General features: G+C 44.5%; 1 protein-coding gene across 2 annotated transcripts in view; it reads left to right on the top strand.

Annotated features, from left to right (window-relative positions):
* LOC121536603 (TBC1 domain family member 4) overlaps positions 1 to 25394 on the top strand; it is a 154765-nt gene that overhangs the window by 64921 nt on the left and 64450 nt on the right. For both annotated transcript variants that reach the window (XM_041844002.2, XM_041844003.2), the window contains one exon: positions 17667 to 17902. In XM_041844002.2, the coding sequence (XP_041699936.1) occupies positions 17667 to 17902 (236 nt within the window). The remainder of the gene's footprint in view (positions 1 to 17666; positions 17903 to 25394) is intronic.

The raw sequence follows: 25394 nt of genomic DNA, 5'->3' as shown, positions 1-25394 counted from the left end.
TCGCGGCTGAGCAGTTGTTGCTCTTAGACGTTTACACTTCACAATAATAGCACTTACAGATGACCGGAGCAGCTGTAGCAGGTCAGAAATGTGATGATCTGACTTTCTAGTGCAAATTTTTGTCTATGGAGATTGCAGGGCTGTGTGCTCGATTTTATACACCTGTCAGCAACACGTGTGGCTGAAATAGCCGAATCCACTCATTTGAAGGGGTGTCCACATACTTTTGTATATACTGTATAGTGTATCTGTTGAAAAGCAACTGCTTGCTAAGGTTGGGTTTAGAATAAGGATAGGGATAGGGTAAGGGTTAAGGTTTAGTAGATAGATAGATAGATAGTTAGTTGAAATGTTACTGATAGTCTGTAGAACATCTACAGATTTGTATTTGTATGTATTATGGATCCCCATTAGCTGCTGCCAAGGCAGCAGCTACTCTTCCTGGGGTCCAGCAAAATTATGGCAGTTATACAATTTTAAAAACATTACAATACATTTACAGAAAGTCTGTTCTGGACTTGTGGACTATGAAGAGACCTCTGGTGGCATGTCTTGTCGGGTATGCATGGGTGTCCGAGCTGTGCTCCAGTAGTTCAAACAGACAGCTCGGTGCATTCAACATGTCAATACCTCTCATAAATACAAGTAGTGATGAAGTCAATATCTCCTCCACTTGGAGCCAGGAGAGATTGACATGCATATTATTAATGTTAGCTCTGTGTGTACATTCAAGGGCCAGCCGTGCTGCGCTGTTCTGAGCCAATTGCAATTTTCCTAAGTCCCTTTTTGTGGCACCTGACCACACGATTGAACAATAGTCTAGGTTCGACAAAACTAGGGCCTGTAGGACCTGCCTTGTTGATAGTGCTGTTAAGAAGGTAGAGCAGCGCTTTATTATTGACAGACTTCTCCCCATCTTAGCTACTGTTGTATCGATATGTTTTGACCATGACAGTTTACAATCCAGGGTTACTCCAAGCAGTTTAGTCACCTCAACTTGCTCAATTTCGACATTTATTTATTACGATATTTAGTTGAGGTTTAGTGAATGATTTGTCACAAATACAATGCTTTTAGTTTTATAAATATTTAGGACTAACTTATTCCTTGCCACCTGCTCTGAAACTAACTGCAGCTCTTTGTTAAGTGTTGCAGTGATTTAATTTGCTGTGGTAGCTGATGTGTATAGTGTTGAGTCATCCGCATAAATAAGACACACTGGCTTTACTCAAAGGTGCCCTGGGGAATTCCTGATTCTACCTGGATTATGTTGGAGAGGCTTCCATTAAAGAACACTCTGTGTTCTGTTAGACAGGTAAATCTTTATCCACAATATAGCAGGGGGTGTAAATCCATAACACACATGTTTTTCCTGCAGCAGGCTATAAACGATAATGTCAAAACTGTGAAGTTTAACAAAACAGCCCCCACAATCTTTTTATCATCAATTTCTCTCAGCCAATCATCAGTCATTTGTGTAAGTGCTGTGCTTGTTGAATGTCCTTCCCTATAAGCGTGCTGAAAGTCTGTTGTCAATTTGTTTACTGTAAAATAGCATTGTAACTGGTCAAACAAACAATATTTTCAAAAAGTTTACTAAGGGTTGGTAACAGGCTGATTTGGTCGGCTATTTGAGCCAGTAAAGGGGACTTTACTATTCTTAGGTAGCATTATTACTTTTGCTTCCCTCCAGGCCTGGGGGCACACACTTTCTAGTAGGCTTAAATTGAAAATATGGCAAATAGGAGTGGCAATTTCGTCCGCTATTATCCTCAGTAAGTTTCCATCCAAGTTGTCAGACCCCGGTGGCTTGTCATTGTTGATAGACAACATTCATTCTTTCACCTCTTCCACACTCACTTTACGGAATTCAAAATTACAATGCTTGTCTTTCATAATTTGGTCAGATATACTTGGATGTCAGCATTTGTTGCTGGCATATCATGCCTAAGTTTGCTAATCTTGCCAATGAAAAAAAAACATTAAAGTAGTTGGAAATATCAGTAGGTTTTGTGATGAATGAGCCATCTGATTCAATTAATGTTGTAGCTGAGTTTGACTTTTTCCCCAAAATGTCATTTAAGGTGCTCCAAAGCTTTTTACTCATTCTTTGTCATTTATCTTTGTTTCATAGTGTAGTTTCTTCTTCTTTTTATTGTTTAGTCACATGATTTCTCAATTTGCAATAGGTTTGTCAGTCGTTTGTGCAGCCAGAATTATTTGCCATTCCTTGTGCCTCATCCCTCTCAACTATAAACATTTTAAATTCCTCATCTCTCCACGGGGATTTAACAGTTTTTACAGTCATTTTGTTAATGGGTGCATGCATATTAGTAACTGGAATAAGAAATTTCAGAATTGTGTCAAGTGCAGCATCTGTTTGTTCCTCATTACACACCACGGACCAACAAATATTATTTACATCAACAACATAGGAATCACTACAAAACATATTGTATGACCTCCTATACACTATATTAGGCCCAGCCTTTGGAACTTTGGTTTTCCTAGATATGGCTACTATATTGTAATCACTACATCTGATGGATCCGCCACCAGAGGTCTCTTCACTTTCCCCAAGTCCAGAACAGATTATGGGAGGCGCACAGTACTACATAGAGCCATGACTACATGGAACTCTATTCCACATCAGGTAACTCATGCAAAGTATAATCCGATTTTAAAAAACAGGTAAAAATACACCTTATGGAACAACTGGGCCTGTGAAGGGACACACACAAAGGTATAGACACATGTATATGCACACATTGAGATTTTGTTGTATGGTGGTATTAAACATTTTGTATTGTAGATAGGTAGTGGTGTAATAATGTTATATGATGTACTGTTTTATATGTAATGTAATTGTTTTAATATGTTTGGACCTTGGCAGCAGCTAATGGGGATTCTTAATAAATACAAAATACGAGTACAATTACAAAATACTGCTTTAAAGCACAATTCTGCAGCATTAGTAAAGATGTGATCAATACATGTTAATGATTTCATTAATGTGCTGTTTGTAACTACCCTGTTTGGTTGACTGATAACCTGAACCAGGTTGCAGGCACTGGTTACAGTTTGATGCTTTTTCTTGAGTGGGCAGCTTGATGAAAGCCAGTCAATATTTAAATCACCCAGAACATATACCTCTCTGTTGATGTTACATACATTATCAAGCATTTCACACGTTATCCAGAAACTGACTGTTAGCACTTGGTGGTCTATAGCATCTTCCCACAATAATGGGCTTTCGGTGAGGCAGATGAACCTGTAGCCATATTACTTCAACAGTATTTAACATGAGATCCTCTCTAAGGTTTACATGAATGTGGTTCTGAATATAAACAGCAACACCTCCACCATTGGCATTTCTGTCTTTTCTTTAAATGTTATAACCTTGTATTGCTACCACTGTATCGTCAAATGTATTATCTAAGTGAGATTCAGAGATAGTCAGAATATGAATGTCATCTGTTACTAGCAAAGTATTGATTTCATGAACCTTGTTTCTTAAACTACATATGTTAACGTGTCTATTTTGTGCACTTTTTTTCTGGGATGCTAACTTGTTTTCATTGCTTTACTGGGAAGCTTAGCAGAAGTAGATATTCTCATGTTATTTATGTTAGAGCAGGGTGAGCTGCACACAACGTCCTTCCTGCACACAGCACACTGTGCTAACAGTATATATCTGGTTCATAGGCACATGATTACTGCATACAATAGCTGTAGGATCAGCAAAGGCATTCAGGGCAGTTAGAGGGACATAATCTAGGTTACTTACATTGTCTACCAACTCCCCTGGTATAATGTACATTTGCTGAAGCATTATGACAACTCAGCGTCACAATGGTAGGGATTAACTAAGGTGGGGTTGGGTCATTGATAAGTAATTGTCTCAACACCACCTTATAATGCTGTGAAAGGATCCAGGAACCCAAATGATTTGGGGGGATCCCATCCTCCTTATAAAATGTGTTTTGTTTCCAAAAGGTATCGAAATTGGCAACAAAATGTACACCCATTGATCTGCAATAATCACGTAGGCAGTTGTGAAGAGAAAGAATCCTGCTAAAGCGTTCAATGCCACGATTCAGAGAGGGCACAGGGCCAGGTATGATGGGTCTTTTATTAGTGTCTAGCATAGAGTCAATCAGCTCTTTAAAATCCAGTTTCAACTGTTCAGAGCTTCCCTTCATAATGCCATTGAAACCCACATGGACTACGATAGAATCGATTTCCATGTCCTGACGTACTTTCGGGAGCAGCTTAGTAATGTAATTTACTCGAGCTCCTGGATAGGACTATCCAAATAGTGTTACCCTGTAAATCATAGTAGGACCACACACACACGTATGAGATCTCACATGCCCCAGGAGTGTGAGTTAGTTTGCTTCATCCTGTAAAAACATCACAAGCTGTAAAACACAAGCGCATTTAAAAAACAGAAAAATACACCTTATGTTACAGCGGGGACTGTGAAGCAACACAAACATATGCACACAAACACACAATAACATACACACTATACACACGTACACATTGTGATGTCACGAGAGGCTGTGTCCTGGAGGGACGTTACATCCCCCTGAGATGGCTGCAAACCCAGACAGCTATGGCTCCATCTGCTGGTAGGGTCGGGAACTCCACCCCTCTATGGCCAATCTTCCCACGCAGCTGAAACAAATGAGGAGCTGATGAGCTGAAGTTTTTGGGAAGGGAAGAGACACACTGAGGGAGTGTGTGGGGGGTGAAGAGACACAGTCTCCAACCTGGGCTCTCTGGAGGACAAGAGTGCTGCACGTCCACTTCCATGAGGAATATAAGGATTTGGAGATACTTACCTTTGGGGAAATACTCACCTTTGGATATATGCACCTGTGGAAATACGTGTGGGACATTTGGAAGGACGTTTTGCTGGGTTGGCCACTAGCTGCAACGTGGAATACAGTAAGACTGGGGAAAAGTTATTTGAGCGAGGGAGAGTTATGATTTTGGATGTGGAAGAGACATCCCTGAACTGTTAACCCTTAAAGAGCCACCAGAGAACAGAATTGTGTTATACTTTCGTTAGTTTCCCAAGACCTTTAATAAAATCCTTGTTTTGGTTGAACCTGGTCTCCTTGCACTACTTGAGCAATCCCGCTGAAAGCTGTGTAGCCTCTCGTGACATCACAGATGGTGGAGAATACGGGCACGCTCAAGCGTTAATAGTGCATGTCAGAGGAGGATACCGAAGGTTTGATCACCCAGTTTTCCAAGTTGGCCGTAGGCTCCCCGCCGACTGAAATGGAGGACATATTGAAAGCCCTTGTTGCTGGCCAGCACGCCCAGATGCAAGCAAACGTGGCTCTCTTGGAGGAGCAAAAGAAAGCCAACCTTCTGAAGGCAGAGGAATTGCAGTTGCAGAGACAGAGGGTGGTCCAAAATACCCGCCCAATAAAGGCAAGTGACTTTATATCTAAGATGGGAGCTACCGATGACATTGAGGCATACCTGCATGCATTTGAGGCCACGGCCACTAGGGAAGCCTGGCCCAAGCAACAGTGGGTTGGTCTGTTAGCCCCCTTTCTAACCGGGGAAGCGCTGAATGCTGTCCGGGACCTGGGCCCTGACCAGGTTACTGACTATGATGCCCTGAAGTCTGAGATCCTCAGCAGATATGGACTCACAAAGTTTGGTATGGCCCAGCGCTTTCACAGCTGGACCTTCCAACCAGACCAACCTCCTCGGGCGCAGATGCATGAACTTGTCCGAATCGCAAGGAAATGGCTGGATCCGCAGAGGAATACAGCAGCGGCGGTGGTGGAGGCCGTTGTGGTGGATCGTTACCTACGCGCCCTGCCTTATGAGGCAAAAACGGTTCATCAGTCAACAGGCCTTGACCACGGCTGATCTGACCGTGGAAGCTGTGGAAAAGTACCAGGCCACAGCGGAGATGCTGAATGCTTCCCGAAAAGACCCCAGGAGTGCGGCCCCACCACAAATGGGAAGAACCCGTCCAAAGGACCCCAAGGTCTCGAACCCAGCCACGTCAGGACTTATCCCGGCTCCAGGGGGGAGCCAGAAACCAGGCGGGTCCAAGAAGAGTACACCAGGAGGGGGAAACTCGACAGTGTTACCGGTGTGGGGAGATGGGACATATCTCCTGGCAGTGTGGGAAACCAGCCGATGAACCTATGCCCACTGCGGAGTCCTCCAGCTCAGCACCCACACACCGTTTTGCCTCGCTCTTGGGAGTCGTAGATGGCGGCCCAGATCGACCCCCCACCTGCCCGGTAACTGTGAATCACCATGATGTGGAGGCCTTACTGGATTCTGGTAGCCGGGCCACCCTGGTGCGTAAGGATTTGGTGGGCCCAACGTGTCTGACCCCGGGAAAGTCCTCCCAGTTTCCTGTGTCCATGGGGACACCAGAGAATACCCCATTACTGAACTTACAATGACCAGCACACGGGGAACCATACACACGACGGCGGGGGTGGTTGATTCCCTCCCCGTCCCTGTCCTAATTGGACGAGACTGCCCAGCCTTTTACCCACTCTGGAGAGAGTCTCAGGAGAGGATAACCCGAGTACCTCGGAAACGGAGAGGCAAGACTCATCCTGGGAAGGCTCCGGTGCAATCCTCCGAGTTACTCACTCCCGCCCGGGCTCTGATAGGGATGGCAGGTGCCCAGACCGACACAGAGACGGAGCTACAGAATCTGGACAAAGAACTGTCTGGTCTGAAGGGGACCGCTGAGAGGTATCGTTTGTTAAAGCAACAGTTAGACATGAAGACAGAAGAGTTAGATATCCTCCAGGCTAAACTCCAACAGAGCTCCTTCCCTAAGCAACAGGAGGAGCTGGAGAGGCTGCGCAGGACCATCGAGGAGTGTGAGGAGACCCTGCGCAGTAGTAAGGAGGTCCAGAAGAAGGCAGAGGAGAAGTACAAGGTGTTGGAGAACAAGATGAAGAATGCGGAGGCAGAGAGAGAGAAGGAACTGAAAGCTGCTCAACAGAAGCTAAACTCTGCTAAAACCAAGGCTGATGCGTTCAGTAAGAAACTCAAGGAGAGACAACAGGAGGCTGAGTCCCTGGTCCTAGAGGTGGAGGAGTTGAAGAGAGAGCAGGCTGGCAAGCACCACGGCAATGCGGACGCCCTCTCCCGGCGTGATGCCTTCTTCGCTGCCTTTACCCCGACGAGGACGTCGGTCCCGAGGAGGGGGATGTGTGATGTCACGAGAGGCTGTGTCCTGGAGGGACGTTACATCCCCCTGAGATGGCTGCAAACCCAGACAGCTATGGCTCCATCTGCTGGTAGGGTCGGGAACTCCACCCCTCTATGGCCAATCTTCCCACGCAGCTGAAACAAATGAGGAGCTGATGAGCTGAAGTTTTTGGGAAGGGAAGAGACACACTGAGGGAGTGTGTGGGGGGTGAAGAGACACAGTCTCCAACCTGGGCTCTCTGGAGGACAAGAGTGCTGCACGTCCACTTCCATGAGGAATATAAGGATTTGGAGATACTTACCTTTGGGGAAATACTCACCTTTGGATATATGCACCTGTGGAAATACGTGTGGGACATTTGGAAGGACGTTTTGCTGGGTTGGCCACTAGCTGCAACGTGGAATACAGTAAGACTGGGGAAAAGTTATTTGAGCGAGGGAGAGTTATGATTTTGGATGTGGAAGAGACATCCCTGAACTGTTAACCCTTAAAGAGCCACCAGAGAACAGAATTGTGTTATACTTTCGTTAGTTTCCCAAGACCTTTAATAAAATCCTTGTTTTGGTTGAACCTGGTCTCCTTGCACTACTTGAGCAATCCCGCTGAAAGCTGTGTAGCCTCTCGTGACATCACAACATGGATTCTGTGTTATAGATATGTGGTAGTAGAGTAGGGGCCTGATGGCACACACTTAATATGTTGTGAAATCTGTTGTAAATGTATTGTAATTTTTTTTTTTTTATGTATAACTTACTTAATTTTGCTGGACCCCAGGAAGAGTAGCTGCTGCCTTGGCAGCAGCTAATGGGCATCCATAATAAATACAAATACCTACAACGAAGTCGCCTCTTTCGCTCACAGTCAACCCAGGACATGACATGGAAATATAGTATTACTCTTAACCCAGCAAACGGGACATTCGGTGGCATTCCCATTAGGTCCCTTTAAGGGTTTCAGCGAGACATTATCCCACTGACGTTCTGAGAACCTTCTAGGAACATTAATACATGACGTTAACCTCGGGAACATAATAGGACGTTCAGTACAGGTTGCATTTTGGTCGCAGTATGACACTATAATAAGGTGTTTTGATGTCCATTATGGAACATCATGAAAAGGTTCCTATTGGGTTCTTATAGGTAGTTATCCATGGGACATTCATAGACTACAAGGGGACATTTCATGATTGTCAAGGGGAAACCCTTGTACAGAAACCCAGCCTAAACCCCAAACAGCAAGCAATGCAGATGTAGAAGCAGGGTGGCTAGGAAAAACTCCCTAGAAAGGCAGGAACCTAGGAAGAAACATAGAGAGGAACCAGGCTCTGAGGGGTGGCCAGTACTCTTCTGGCTGTGCCGAGTGGAGATTATAACAGTACATGACCATTAAGGCCAGATTGTTCTCCAAGATGTTCAAACGTTCATAGATGACCAGCAGGGTCAAATAATAATCACAGTGGTTGTAGAGGGTGCAACAGGTCAGTACATCAGGAGTAAATGTCACTTGGCTTGAAAACCTCAGGTCTGGGACATGGTAGCACATCCAGTGAACAGTTCAGGGTTCCATAGCCGCAGGCAAAACAGTTGAAACTGCAGTAGCAGCACGACCAGGTGGACTGGGGACAGCAAGGAGTCATCAGATCAGGTAGTCCTGAGGCATGGTCCTAGGGCTCAGGTCCTCCGGGAGGGGAGGGAGGGAGAGAAAATTAGAGGGAGCATACTTAAATTCACACAGGACACCGGATAAGACAGGAGAATTACACCAAATATAACATACTGACCCTAGCCCCCCCCCCGGCACATAGACTATTGCAGCGTAGATACTGGAGGCTGAGACGGGACATCGGGAGACACTGTGGCCCCATCCGACGATACCCTCGGACAGGGCCAACCAGGCAGGATATAACCCCACCCACTTTGCCAAAGCACAGCCCCCACACCACTAGAGGGATATCAACAGACCACCAACCTACTACCCTGAGACAAGGCTGAGTATAGGCCACAAATATCTCCTCCACCGCACGAGCCCGAGGGGGCGCCAAACCGGACAGGAAGATCACATCAGTGACTCAACCCACTCAAGTGACACACCCCTCCTAGGGACAACGTAGAAGAGCACTAGTAAGCCAGCGACTCAGCCCCCGTAATAGGGTCAGAGGCAGAGAATCCCAATGGAGAGATGGGAACCAGCCAGGCAGAGACCGCAAGGGCGGTTCGTCACTCCAGTGCCTTTTCATTCACCTTCGCACCCCTGGCCCAGACTACACTCAATCATAGGACCTACTGAAGAGATGCATCTTCAGTAAAGACTGTAATGTCGAGACCCAGTCTGCGTCTCTCACATGGATAGGCAGACCATTCCATAAAAATTGAGCTCTATAGGAGAAAGCCCTGCCTCCAACTGTTTGCTTAGAAATTCTAGGGACAATAAGGACGTCTTGTGACGTCGTACTTTTAGATATGTACGGCAGGACCAAATCAGAGACATAGGTAGGAGCAAGCCCATGTAATGCTTTGTAGGTTAGCAGTAAAGCCTTGAAATCAGCCCTAGCCTTAACAGGAAGGCAGCGTAGAGAGGCTAGCACTGGGGTAATATGATCAAGTCTAGTTCCCGGTTTTTCTCGGGGACATCCCAGAGGACGTTTTCTTGGGACGTTGTGTCATGGTCCCCTGGAGGTTTTTTGTAATGTGAAGGTCCCAGGAGTCCCAAGCCATTTATAAGTAAAGTAATGAAATGGTATGGGAGTTTTAAGGTAAGTGGTACGCTGTTCAGCTAAAATTGTGTACAAATCTTGAATCAATGACAATATATAATTGTGCCTCTGATTTCTCAACCTCCGGATTTGGGGTATGCTGATCTTTCTTCTGCGCCACAAAGTTTCAAAGTCCCCTACAGTCGTAGTCAAAAGTTTCAGAATGACTCAGTTTTAATGTTGGCAATTTGCATATACTCCAGAATGTCATGAAGAGTGAACAGATGAATTGCAAAGTCCCTCTTTGCCATGAAAATGAACTTAATCCCCCTAAAAAATTTCCAATGTATTTCAGCCCTGCCACAAAAGGACCAGCTGCCATCATGTCAGTGATTCACTCATTAACACAGGTGAGAGTGTTGACGAGGACAAGGCTGGAGATCACTCTGTCATGCTGATTGAGTTAGAATAACAGACTGGAAGCTTTAAAAGGAGGGTGGTGCTTGAAATAATTGTTCTGCCTTTGTTAACTATGATTACCTGCAAGGAAACACGTGCCGTCATCATTGCTTTGCACAAAAAGGGCTTCACGGGCAAGGATATTGCTGCTAGTAAGATTGCACCTAAATCAACTATTTATCGGATCATCAAGAACTTCAAGGAGAGAGGTTCAATTGTTGTGAAGAAGACGTCAGGGCGCCCAAGAAAGTCCAGCAAGCGCCAGGACCGTCTCCTAAAGTTGATTCAGCTGCGGGATCGGGGCACCAACAGTGCAGAGCTTGCTCAGGAATGGCAGCAGGCAGATGTGAGTGCATCTGCACACACAGTGAGGCGAATACTTTTGGAGGATGGCCTAGTGTCAAGAAGGGCAGCAAAGAAACCACTTCTCTCCAGGAAAAACATCAGGGACAGACTGATATTCTGCAAAAGGTACAGGGATTGGACTGCTGAGGACTAGGGTAAAGTCATTTTCTCTGATGAATCCCCTTTCCGATTGTTTGGGGCATCCGGAAAACATCTTGTCCGGAGAAGACAAGGTGAGCGCTACCATCAGTCCTGTGTCATGCCAACAGTAAAGCATCCTGAAACCATTCATGAGTGGGGTTGCTTCTCAGCCAAGGGAGTGGGCTCACTCACAATTTTGCCTAAGAACACACCCATGAATAAAGAATGGTACCAACACATCCTCAGAGAGCAACTTCTCCCAACCATCCAAGAACAGTTTGGTGACGACCAATGCCGTTTCCAGCATGATGGAGCACCTTGCCATAAGGCAAAAGTGATAACTAAGTGGCTCGGGGAACAAAACATCGAAATTTTGGTCCATGGTCAGGAAACTCCCCAGACCTTAATCCCATTGAGAACTTGTGGTCGATCCTCAAGAGGCGGGTGGACAAACAAAAATCCACAAATTCTGACAAACTCCAAGCATTGATTATGCAAGAATGGGCTGCCACCAGTCAGGATGTGGCCCAGAAGTTAATTGACAGCATGCGTGGATTGCAGAGGTCTTGAAAAAGAAGGGTCAACACCGCAAATATTGACTCTTTGCATAAACTTAATGTAATTGTCAATAAAAGCCTTTGCAACTTATGGAATGCTTGTAATTATACTTCAGTATACCATAGTAACATCTGACAAAAATATCTCATAATACAGAAGCAGCGAACTTTGTGAAGACCAATACTTGTCATTCTCAAAACTTTTGACCATGACTGTACACATTCATTACCTATAATACATCTCTGTACTTAGTAGCAACGTGTATGCCCCGCCCACTTGAGGATCTGTCTTTTTCAGCCATCTATTTCCTGTGTTTGAGGGGTGAAACATTTCGCTGGATTGATTGCTTTTATTTAGCTCCTGCTTGTGCCTGTCGTCTTTCCCCCGTTAACATTACGACCTACATTTTTGTAATGACATGTCAAACACACCCCGTCTTTCCGTTGAATCTATAAGAATGCTAAAGCTTTGTCTTGGATTTAGTGCACCATCTCAACACTTAGAAAGAGAAGAAATAACTTTAATTTGATGGGTGTGGAATTTAAAAATATATATAATTTAATACAGTTGAAATGTTTACATATTAGATGCACTGAAATGAAAGCAACTTCGAAAAATGAACACTCAGATTGTGGTGATATTATGTCTGATCTCCCAAACAATGTAAAGTATGTTTACAGTGAGGGAAAAAATTATTTGATCCCCTGCTGATTTTGTATGTGTGCCCACTGACAAATAATTTATCAGTCTATAATTTTAGTGGTAGGTTTATTTGAACAGTGAGAGACAGAATAACAACAAAAAAATCCAGAAAAACGCATGTCAAAAATGTTATAAATTGATTTGCATTTTAATGAGGGAAATAAGTATATGACCCCCTTTCAATCAGAAAGATTTCTGGCTCCCAGGTGTCTTTTATACAGGTAATGAGCTGAGATTAGGATCACACTCTTAAAGGGAGTGCTCCTAATCTCAGTTTGTTACCTGTATAAAAGACACCTGTCCACAGAAGCAATCAATCAATCAGATTTCAAACTCTCCACCATGGCCAAGACCAAAGAGCTCTCCTGGGATGTCAGGGACAAGATTGTAGACCTACACAAGGCTGGAATGGGCTACAAGACCATCGGCAAGCAGCTTGGTGAGAAGGTGACAACAGTTGGTGCGATTATTCTCAAATTGAAAAAATACAAAAGAACTGTCAATCTCCCTCGGCCTGGGGCTCCATGCAAGATCTCACCTCATGGAGTTGCAATGATCATGAGAACGGTGAGGAATCAGCCCAGAACTACACGGGAGGATCTTGTCAATGATCTCAAGGCAGCTGGGACCATAGTCACCAAGAAAACAATTGGTAACACACTACGCCGTGAAGGACTGAAATCCTGCAGCGCCCGCAAGGTCCCCCTGCTCAAGAAAGCACATACGGCCAAGGCACACGGTCAAGGCAACAAAGGAGTGGCTCAAGAAGAAGCACATTAAGGTCCTGGAGTGCCCTAGCCAGTCTCCAGACCTTAATCCCATAGAAAATCTGTGGAGGGAGCTGAAGGTTCGAGTTGCCAAACGTCAGCCTCGAAACCTTAATGACTTGGAGAAGATCTGCAAAGAGGAGTGGGACAAAATCCCTACTGAGATGTGTGCAAACCTGGTGGCCAACTACAAGAAATGTCTGACCTCTGTGATTGCCAACAAGGATTTTGCCACCAAGTACTAAATCATGTTTTGCAGAGGGGTCAAATACTTATTTCCCTCATTAAAATGCAAATAAATGTATAACATTTTTGACATGCGTTTTTCTGGTTTTTGTTGTGTTATTGCCATCTGCACTGCTATTTTAGTTATCAGTTAATCTGACTATTTTCTCAACATTGATTTAATTTACTTATTTCAGCAATTTCAGTTTGGGTTTTCAGTATAGTTGTCTAATGTTGATGGGGCATATTATTCTGATTTAATGTTACTCCTGAATCACAATGATAAATATAATATATGTTTTTCTTGAGTGCGTTTTTAACAGACCTTAGATTTACTTAGAAGTGCAAAATGTAGGAATACAGGTGAAATCAGTCATTGACACAGACATGGTGGTGTAGGAGGAAGATCGGAATGCTGTGAACCAAGAGGTTGTGAGGACACGTTGAATAATAATTACTGTATGAATAAACATACACAATATGATCCTGTCTGTCAAATATGTAAGTTGTAAACACTGTTAAAAGCACTGTGTGTGTGTGTATAGCAGTTCTTAACATTGCCAAATGACAAAGAGTTGTGAAGGGATCAGGGCCCTGATGGTGTTGGCAACCGTAACAAGGGGTGATGTTTAATAACACTAGGGTGGGACACAATGTCCTGACCACGGCTGCTAAACATGTGTATGTGACAAATAAAAATTGATTTCATTATCACTTTTATACAACCAATAAATTACCAATATATTAAAATAGTTATTGACATATTTTTATTAACTTTATTTTGATACATTTATTCAAACTATTTCATCCTTCCATTAGGAATATAGTCCTGACACATCTGGTCATTCGTTTTATTGCTAGACAAGCCCATTGGTTGTCTGTTCTATTTGCATGGTTGCTAGCCAAGCCCACTATTCCAAACAAAAATGGTTGCTAAACTTCCCATGCTAGCTAACCAACTAAACACCTAACACAAACGGCAGTTGGAATGACGGCAAACTAGCTGTATTTGCATTTGTTTTAGCTGTTTTCTACTGACATTTCTTTGTGTGGCTATATCCCCAAAATTATGCTGATACATGATTTTGCCTGTCTGTCTCATCCAGACACTTTCATTCTCTATGGCACATGGAGATGGCATTTCAAAATAGTAACAATGTTGCCAATGTCGGAGAGGCAGGCAGGAAGGTTTGTACAAATCCCTACTGTTGCAAACCAAATGCTAGGCTAGAAGCATGGGGAAATAATTTTGAGATGCTTTTTTACAGTTGAGATCAAGTTTGAGTTGCCTGCCTAGGCTGATGCGACAGTGGGCGCGCAATGATTTCTCAGATGGAACAGTAAATAGGCATATTGCTTTAATAAACGTGACTTGTCGTGAATTATACAATGGGTGGGTCTAATCCTGAATGCTGATTTGGTAAAAAAACGCTTTCCAGCCGGTGTCTATTCCACAACTTACCACCAGCTAAATCTATGACGTTAAAATGCCTATTTACTCTGTTCCATCTGACTGCGCAATCCACTGTCTCATCAGCCCAGCCAAGGAATTTATAAATTTGGATCTCCATTATAAAAAGCATCTAGACATCATCTCACATTTCTTTTAGACTAACATTTAGTTTTCAACAGCTGAGATTTGTTTAAACCTGTCTGTCTCTCCGACATTGGCAACATTGTTTCAATATTAAAATTTGATCTATAGTAATGAACGTGTCGGGACGAGACCGACAGACAGGCAGCGTTTCTCGTGGGGAGAACAAGTATTTGATACACTGCCGATTTTGCAGGTTTTCCTACTTACAAAGCATGTAGAGGCCTGTAAATCCAGAAAATCACATTGTATGATTTTTAAGTAATTAATTTGCATTTAATTGCATGACATAAGTATTTGATACATCAGAAAAGCAGAACTTAATATTTGGTACAAAAACCTTTGTTTGCAATTACAGAGATCATACGTTTCCTGTAGGTCTTGACCAGGTTTGCACACACTGCAGCAGGGATTTTGGCCCACTCCTCCATACAGACCTTTTCCATATCCTTGAGGTTTCGGGGCTGTCGCTGGGCAATACGGACTTTCAGCTCCCTCCAAAGATTTTCTATTGGGTTCAGGTCTGGAGACTGGCTAGGCCACTCCAGGACCTTGAGATGCTTCTTACGGAGCCACTCCTTAGTTGCCCTGGCTGTGTGTTTCGGGTCGTTGTCATGCTGGAAGACCCAGCCACGACCCATCTTCAATGCTCTTACTGAGGGAAGGAGGTTGTTGGCCAAGATCTCGCGATACATGGCCCCATCCATCCTCCCCTCAATACGGTGCAGTCGTCCTGTCCCCTTTACAGAAAAGCATCCCCAAAGAATGATGTTTCCACCTCCATGCTTCACGATTGGGATGGTGTTCTTGGGGTTGTACTCATCCTTCTTCTTCCTCCAAACACGGCGAGTGGAGTTTAGACCCAAAAGCTATATTTTTGTCTCATCAGACCACATGACCTTCTCCCATTCCTCCTCTGGATCATCCAGATGGTCACTGGCAAACTTCAGACGGGCCTGGACATGCGCTGGCTTGAGCAGGGGGACCTTGCGTGCGCTGCAGGATTTTAATCCATGACGGCGTAGTGTGTTACTAATGGTTTTCTTTGAGACTGTGGTCCCAGCTCTCTTCAGGTCATTGACCAGGTCCTGCCGTGTAGTTCTGGGCTGATCCCTCACCTTCCTCATGATCATTGATGCCCCACGAGGTGAGATCTTGCATGCAGCCCCAGACCGAGGGTCATTGACTGTCATCTTGAACTTCTTCCATTTTCTAATAATTGCGCCAACAGTTGTTGCCTTCTCACCAAGCTGCTTGCCTATTGTCCTGTAGCCTATCCCAGCCTTGTGCAGGTCTACAATTTTATCCCTGATGTCCTTACACAGCTCTCTGGTCTTGGCCATTGTGGAGAGGTTAGAGTCTGTTTGATTGAGTGTGTGGACAGGTGTCTTTTATACAGGTAACGAGTTGAAACAGGTGCAGTTAATACAGGTAATGAGTGGAGAACAGGAGGGCTTCTTAGAGAAAAACTATCAGGTCTGTGAGAGCCGGAATTCTTACTGGTTGGTAGGTGATCAAATACTTATGTCATGCAATAAAACATCCAATATATCTTCCAAACACCGGCTTCTCTGGCATTATAACTTAAATAGATAACGCCTGGAACGCGGTTTTAACCAATCAACATCCAGGATTAGACCCACCCGTTGTATAAAACAAAAATACCTCCCCACCTTCCCCCGATCTTACAGGCTTTGACTCGTTATCTGGCCATTATTTATTTTTAAGTGAAATATTGTTACTCAGCACATGGGATAATCACATCTCTCCAAGTTCAAGGAAGTTGCCAAATGTGTTGTTCTATTCACCTTAGTTGCTTTTTCCCACAGCTGACTATATTTGTGTGTGTGTGTGCGCGCGTTTATCTCTCGTTGTCTCTGGGTGTCTATGTGTACTTGTGCATGCATGCCTTTGTGCATATATGTATTTGTCTATCTGTGTATGTCTCTCTGTGTGTTACCCCCTGCTCTCCTGGCCCCTTGCCCTATGTTTGAGCTCTACTATAGCCTGAGGACAGTCTGAGGATTTGTCCAGCTCTGTTTCGGTTTCTGCCAAAATACTTCCTCTACACAGCCTTGTGAACAGACCCTCCAACACTGGAACTAGAAGGGCCTATGCTAGCCTCTTCACAATGTGAAACGGGCCTAGTCCCAAACCAAACCAAACTTCTATGAGTCAAATCCCAAAGCCCTTGTTGGTCTGTCGCAGAGCTAACACAGTAATAGTTCCACCCCCAATCCCTCTGCAAGAGATGTGGTGTTACCGTACCAGCATATTGCCTACATGTCAGATGTACGAGACGTAGTCGGCCATGGCTTAAGGGTAGGGATGGAGGATTTGAAACGGAGCTGTGTAGGGCCTACCCTTCTGTAGTGTGATGCAGTGAGTCACTGGACACAGCCTATTAGAATACAATAGAAGAGTGGAGCAGCATGGGGAGGCAAAGCAGGGACTAAGAGAGTTGTAGTGTGTGGAGTCGAACCTGTGGAGTCATACTGTATTCAGTGAGTGAGGGCACTTGCTAGGAGTAGGTGAATGCAGACCTGTTGGCTTTGGTGTGGAGTGTGGAAGTTGTATTGCTAGTAATTGCTTAAGTATTTTAGTTTTCGGAATCGGATTGGATTTTATGCAGATTTGTTATGTATTGTTGCAGCAAGTTGTGCATTTTAGCCGTCTTTGATTTCTATTCTGGAGTGTAATTTGGTCTAACTTGTGTGCACCTCAGTGCATTCTCCACCCAATGCAACAGTAGTCTGGTGGTCCCAGATCTGTTTGTGCTGTATAGCCAACTCCTGCATGCCAAAGACCATAGGAGTTGGCTATACACCACAAACAGATCTAGGACCAGGCTACTGCAATAGAGTGTATGGGGTCAGGAAGTGTATTAATGGTTTCAGAATTACTGTACATTGCAAGTCACCATTCTCTTCATCATCATCATCATCACCACCACTCTGTCTCCACCAGGCGGACGACTCTCCCGGCAACTCCCCGCCAGGCACACCCCCTGGGTTCCCTGACGACAATCCTGACGCCCCCCAGTTCCGGCGGCGTGCCCACACCTTCAGCCACCCGCCTGTGAAGAAGCGTATCTCGTTCAATGACGCGCCCACCCAGTGGGGCCAGCAGGGGGTCACTGGTACCCACAGCAAGGCCCCGCTCCGCAGGCAGCAGTCTGTCAACCCTGAACTGCTGCAGAGCAGGTAAACATACCCACTGAACACAACATGACCCAACAGGACATGACACACACCACACAAACAAACACACACACTCAATGCAATACACTTCACTTCCTGTTATCCCGATGTCACTTCCTCTCCATGTGACTAGAAGGAGATAAAGATGGATAAGACAGATTGTCATAAAAGTGCAATTGGACAGTACCCCGACTGTTTAATTTGGTTCTATTTCAATTACTTGTTCGGTCTCTCACTTATTGATAGCGTTCCCTTTTAGGGGCGGAGTCTAGGAAGATCCAATTACACAATGTCTGTCGTAGACCGACAGGAGTGACAGCCAATAGTGGACCACACTTCCATATAAGGGGCCGTAGTCCGCGCCTATCTTTTTTATTTATTCATATATATGTGTGTGTGTGTGTGTGTGTGTGTGTGTGTGGTCCTCTGTAGCTCAATTGGTAGAGCATGGCGCTTGTAACGCCAGGGTAGTGTGTTCGATCCCTGGGACCACCCATACGTAAAAATGTATGCGCACATGACTGTAAGTCGCTTTGGATAAAAGCGTCTGCTAAATGGCATATTATTATTATTATTATACTATATGTGTGTGTGTATATATATGTGTATATATAGTGCCTTCGGAAAGTATTCAGACCCCTTGACTTTTTCCACGTTACATTAGACTTATTCTAAAATGATTAAATTAAATCCTCTGCAATCTACACACAATACCCCATAATGACAGTAGAAACAGGTTTTAAAATTTTTTCACAAATGTATTTCATATAAAAAACAGAAATAATTTACATAAGTGTTCAGACCCTTTGAAACTCTAAATTGAGCTCAGGTGCCTCCTGTTTCCATTGATAATCTTTGATGTTTCTACAACTTGATTGGAGTCCACCTGTGGGAAATTCAATTGATTGGACATAATTTGGAAAGGCACACACCTGTCTATATAAGGTCCCACTGTTGACAGTGCATGTCAGAGCAAAAACCAAGCCATGAGGTCAAAGGAATTGTCCGGTAGAGCATCGAAACAAGATTGTGTCGAGGCACAGATCTGCAGCATTGAAGGTCCCCAAGAACATAGTGGCCTCCATCATTCTTAAATGGAAGAAGTTTGGAACCACTAAATCAAAATAATACGAAATAAAAGTAACAAACAATTAAAGAGCAGCAGTAAAATAACAATAGCGAGGCTATATGCAAGGGGTACCAGTACCGAGTCAATGTGCGGGGGAACCGGTTAGTCGAGGTAATTAAGGTAATATGTACATGTATTGAGGTAATATGTACACGGAGCAGGTTTTCATCAAGGATCTCTCTGTACTTTGCTACATTCATCTTTGCCTCGATCCTGACTAGTCTCCCAGTCCCTGCCTCTGAAAAACACCCCCACAGCATGATGCTGCCACCACCATGCTTCACTGTAGGGATGGTGCCAGGTTTACTCCAGATGTGACGCTTTGCATTCAGGTCAAAGAGTTCAATCTTGGTTTCATCAGGCCATAGAATCTTGTTTCTCGTGGTCTGAGAGTCTTTAGGTGCCTTTTGGCAAACTCCAAGCGGGCTGTCATGTGCCTTTTACTGAGGAGTGACTTCCATCTAGCCACTCTACCGTAAAGGCCTGATTGGTGGAGCGCTGTAGAGATGGTTGTCCTTCTGGAAGGTTCTCCCATCTCCACGGTTCTCCCATCTCCACAGAGGAACTCTAGAGCTCAGAGTGACCATTGGGTTCTTGTTCACCTCCCTGACCAAGGCCCTTCTCCCCCGATTGCTCAGTTTGGCTGGGCGGCCAGCTCTAAGAAGAGTCTTGGTGGTTCCAAACTTCTTCCATTTAAGAATTATGGAGGCCACTGTGTTCTTGGGGACCTTCAATGATGCAGAAATGTGTTGGTACCTTTCTCCAGATCCGTGCCACGACACAATCCTGTCTCGGAGCTCTACGGACAATTCCTTCAACATGGCTTGGTTTTTGCTCTGGTCAACTGTAGTACCAAGTACTAAGTCATGTTTTGCAGAGGGGTCAAATACTTATTTCCCTCATTAAAATGCAAATACATTTATAACATCTTTGACATGCGTTTAAAAAAAATTATAATTATTATTATTCTGTCTCTCACTGTTCAAATAAACCTACCATTAAAATTATAGACTGATCATTTCTTTGTCAGTGGGCAAACTTACAAAATCAGCAGGGGATCAAATACTTTTTTCCCTCACTGTAGTTGTAATCTGTATAAAGGCAAAAAGGCCATTTTTGAACAAAGGATGAGCCTTTTTTAATAATCTCCTAGAGAACCATTTTGGGTTTAAGTATAACTTATGTATGAGTGAAACTTTTAGTGAGAGGTTTAAAGCTTTAATATTTAATAATTTTAGCCCCCCAAACTCATATTCCTTATATAAATAGGCACGTTTTATTTTGTCTGGCATAGCATTCCAAATAAAATAAAATATTGTTTGCTCATATAATTAAAGAAATGAGTTGTCTGGAGTAGACAGCGCCATTAGTAAGTAAGTAAACTGTGATAGGACCAATGTGATTTTTCCATAAATAGACAAGTATTTACCTCACCATGGTTGCAGAATCGTATCTATTTTTGCAAACTTTCTATTGAAATTTATTGTGGTAAGTTCATTAACATTTTTTGAGATATGAATACCAAGTATGTCTACTTCACCATCCGCCAATTTTATTGGTAAACTACAAGGTAGTGTAAACACTGTCTTTAACAATCCAATATGTAATATGGTACACTTGTCATAATTAGGTTTTAGTCCAGAGATATGAAGAACTTGATCAAGAACTTACAGTGGGGAAAAAAAGTATTTAGTCAGCCACCAATTGTGCAAGTTCTCCCACTTAAAAAGATGAGAGAGGCCTGTCATTTTCATCATAGGTACACGTCAACTATGACAGACAAATTGAGAAAAAAAAATCCAGAAAATCACATTGTAGGATTTGTAATGAATTTATTTGCAAATTATGGTGGAAAATAAGTATTTGGTCACCTACAAACAAGCAAGATTTCTGGCTCTCACAGACCTGTAACTTCTTCTTTAAGAGGCTCCTCTGTCCTCCACTCGTTACCTGTATTAATGGCACCTGTTTGAACTTGTTATCAGTATAAAATACACCTGTCCACAACCTCAAACAGTCACACTCCAAACTCCACTATGGTCAAGACCAAAGAGCTGTCAAAGGACACCAGAAACAAAATTGTAGACCTGCACCAGGCTGGGAAGACTGAATCTGCAATAGGTAAGCAGCTTGGTTTGAAGAAATCAACTGTGGGAGCAATTATTAGGAAATGGAAGACATACAAGACCACTGATAATCTCCCTCGATCTGGGGCTCCACGCAAGATCTCACCCCGTGGGGTCAAAATGATCACAAGAACGGTGAGCAAAAATCCCAGAACCACACGGGGGGGACCTAGTGAATGACCTGCAGAGAGCTGGGACCAAAGTAACAAAGCCTAACATCAGTAACACACTACTCCGCCAGGGACTCAAATCCTGCATTGCCAGACGTGTCCCCCTGCTTAAGCCAGTACATGTCCAGGCCCGTCTGAAGTTTGCTAGAGTACATTTGGATGATCCAGAAGAGGATTGGGAGAATGTCATATGGTCAGATGAAACCAAAATATAACTTTTTGGTAAAAACTCAACTCATCGTGTTTGGAGGACAAAGAATGCTGAGTTGCATCCAAAGAACACCATACCTACTGTGAAGCATGGGGGTGGAAACTTCATGCTTTGGGGCTGTTTTTCTGCAAAGGGACCAGGACGACTGATCCGTGTAAAGGAAAGAATGAATGGGGCCATGTATCGTGAGATTTTGAGTGAAAACCTCCTTCCATCAGCAAGGGCATTGAAGATTAAACGTGGCTGGGTCTTTTAGCATGACAATGATCCCAAACACCCCCCGGGCAACGAAGGAGTGGCTTCGTAAGAAGCATTTCAAGGTCCTGGAGTGGCCTAGCCAGTCTCCAGATCTCAACCCCATAGAAAATCTTTGGAGGGAGTTGAAAGTCCGTGTTGCCCAGCGACAGCCCCAAAACATCACTGCTCTAGAGGAGATCTGCATGGAGGAATGGGCCAAAATACCAGCAACAGTGTGTGAAAACCTTGTGAAGACTTACAGAAAACGTTTGACCTGTGTCATTGCCAACAAGGGGTATATAACAAAGTATTGAGAAACTTTTTTTATTGACCAAATACTTATTTTCCACCATAATTTGCTAATAAATTCATAAAAAATCCTACAATGTGATTTTCTAGAATTTTTTTTCTCATTTTGTCTGTCATAGTTGACATGTACCTATGATGAAAATTACAGGCCTCTCTCATCCTTTTAAGTGGGAGAACTTGCACAATTGGTGGCTGACTAAATACTTTTTTGCCCCACTGTAAATGAGACTGTGCAGGGTTCCAGATTGCGGACTTAAGAAATAGAGTCATCGGCATACATTGACACTTTTGTTTTTATCCTTTGGATTTCTAACCCATTGATCTTATAGTTGGATAACATTTTTTAATAGCTAGCATTTCAATGGCCATAATAAATAGAAATGGAGACAACGGATAGCCTTGTTTTACTCGTCTTAAAAGCTCAATACTTTCCACTCCTATCACTTTTTTTGTCTTGCTTACGGATTCGATTAAGATCCTCTAATCTCCTCAGTTATCGACATCGACCTCTGCTCTCCTCCTTACCTGTTCACAGGTGGACTGTCAAGGACTCCGCTGCCGAGCATAGGACAGCAGCTTCTCGTCGAGAGGATTGAGTTCACACGCTAATTCTGTCGCTCACTCAGCTAGCGCCACATAGCTAGCTCTCACCCTACCAGCCCATTTAGCTACCTGCTTCGTGCTGCTTATTCCCACCAAGGTGGAAGAAAGGGAACTTGAGATTTGGTTAACCTCACTGAACTAACCAAGCTAGCTAATGAAGAACACACATTATCTTCAGCTAGCAGTGTGCTTACTATAGATAGGCTACTAACCCTCAACGTGTACGCTAGCTAGCTAAACAACAGGACTAGCTAGCTACACAGCTAAGCATCAACGAAAGCACACAACTAAATCTAGCTCCTTCGCTAGCTCTCTCTACCTACACGGTAGTGTTCTTCTCTCTACTAGCTTACCAGCGCCCTCGCTGGCTAAGCTGACCGGTCCTACCTTCTGATACTGTGGTCTTGAGGGCCCTCTAGCCTGTAGAGCAACTCCACCTTGCGGGTGCACTCTGGCTTACTGGTGCCATTTACCACAGTTTTGTAGCCCACTCCATACCTACCGCTTCCCCTTGCCGGGATGACCCGAGCCAGGCACCCGAGCCCCATCTATGCCCCTGCGGCTCTTGCATTTTAGAGAAAGACTCCCATCCTCTCTGCTTTGCCTGTTGGGGACATGAGCATGCTTGAGAGGCAGTCGACTACCCAGAATCTTGTCTGCACTGCAGCACACTGTCTAAGAAAAAAAGTATGCTCCTGCTCCGGGCACCCACGCCTCCGAACCAACCCCCAGGGTAGGGGTCAAGCGCTCATCTGTAAACAGCTGGGCGGAGGTGATGGATAACCTTGATTTTCTTCCCTCATTTACCGAAGACACAATCTTGGCAGAGGGGCCGATGACGAGGCTCATGCTATAGTAGCCTCTCCATTCTTTAGCCTAAGGAAGCTGCAAGTGAGGGGGAGCACCCGCTTCCTCCCTCACAAGCACCTGCACCTGTCCCCAGGTGCCTCGCCAAGTGCACAACTGGTGACGAGGTTGCCAATCCCCTCCGGGATCACACGCTCATCGACATCTGCAAGAGAGCTGCGGCCAAATTCGGCATCGAGTGGCCCAATGCCCTGCCAAACCGAGGGAGAGGCAGCAATTTGTACGACGGCCCGACCAAACCTAGCATTCCGGTGGTCGCGGCTTGCCTAAGGAAGGTAAAATGGTCCCTGAAAAAGCCTTTTTCCAGTAGACTAACCCCTAGTGGCCCCTATGGACATGTCTGGTTTCCATAAGCCCACCTCCGGTGGAGCCCCCGTTTGCTAATTACCTTAACCACTCACACAGTGCATCCCTGTCGGTTAACACCGCCCTCCCGGACAAGATGGGACACTTTTCCGCCATCATTTGTCATAAGATGTACAGAACCGCAGCCCATTCGGTCAGAGCACCTAACGTATCCGCCTAACTTACGGCTTACCAAGTCGAGCTGCTTGAAAAACATGGCAAGTCAACGCACAGGCGACCCTGCTATGTGAGAGGAAATCTGTGTCATCATGAGCTGTACCATGAGCCTTGCGGTAGTAGGAGAGAGGTCCCTTTGGCTGGCCTTGGCCAGTCTTATGTTCAGGGGAAGGTCAGGCCTCTTGGATCTCCCTATTACACCCAGTGGGTTGTTTGGGCCATCTATCACTGACATGCATCAGAAACGCAAAATCCATAGGACGGAGGAGGAACATTTCGACTTCTGCATACACCGCAGACCCAGGCCCTACCCTCTCTCCAGTTCAGTGTAGACATCTCTACCCATCCGTTGATAAAACTTAGGTACCACTAGACACTACACTTAGTGTCGTACTAATATGGCATGGTGGCTTCAAAGGGTTATACCTCTGTTACAGATCTTCCGCTCTGCTACCCAATATGTGCATTCTTGCCATAACTGATACAATCGTCTCTCCACCGTGGGAGAACCTAGCTGTCATTAACTGGCTCATTTGGGTGCAGGAGTAATAGCCTACAATGAGGATACACTCAGTCGAGGATACAAGCACAGTCAACATCACATAATGTCACGTAAGTGGCTCCATATTTCAACGAGAGCTTTGCAAACTCTTGGCATTTTCTCAACCAGCTTCATGAGGAATGCTTTTTCAACAGTCTTGAAGGAGTTCCCACATATGCTGAGTACTTGTTGGCTGCTTTTCCTTCACTCTGCGGTCCAACATCCCAAACCATCTCAATTGGGTTGATGTCGGGTGATTGTGGAGGCCAGGTCATCTGACGCAGCACTCCATCACTCTCCTTCTTGGTCAAATAGCCATTACACAGCCTGGAGGTGTGTTTTGGGTCATTGTCCTGTTGAAAAACTAATTATAGTCCCACTAAGCGCAAAGCAGATGGGATGGCGTATCGCTGCAGAATGTTGTGGTAGCCATGCTGGTTAAGTGTGCCTTGAATTCTAAATAAATTACTGACAGTGTCACCAGCAAAACACCCCCACAGCATCACACCTCCTCCTCCATGCTTCACGGAACCACACATGTGAAGATCATCCGTTCACCTACACTGCATCTCACAAAGACACGGCTGGAACCAAAAATCTCAAATTTCGACTCCAGACCAAAGGACAAATTTCCACCGGCCTAATGTCCATTGCTTGTGTTTCTTGGCCCAAGCAAGTCTCTTCTTCTTATTGGTGTCATTTAGTAGTGATTTCTTTGCAGCAATTCGACCATGAAGGCCTGATTCACACAGTCTCCTCTGAACAGTTGATGTTGAGATG

This window comes from Coregonus clupeaformis, chromosome 23, assembly GCF_020615455.1.
Source record: "Coregonus clupeaformis isolate EN_2021a chromosome 23, ASM2061545v1, whole genome shotgun sequence".
Classification (NCBI taxonomy): Eukaryota; Metazoa; Chordata; class Actinopteri; order Salmoniformes; family Salmonidae; genus Coregonus; species Coregonus clupeaformis.
Note: the sequence above shows the minus strand (reverse complement) of the source record. Positions and strands in the feature narration are given on the sequence as shown.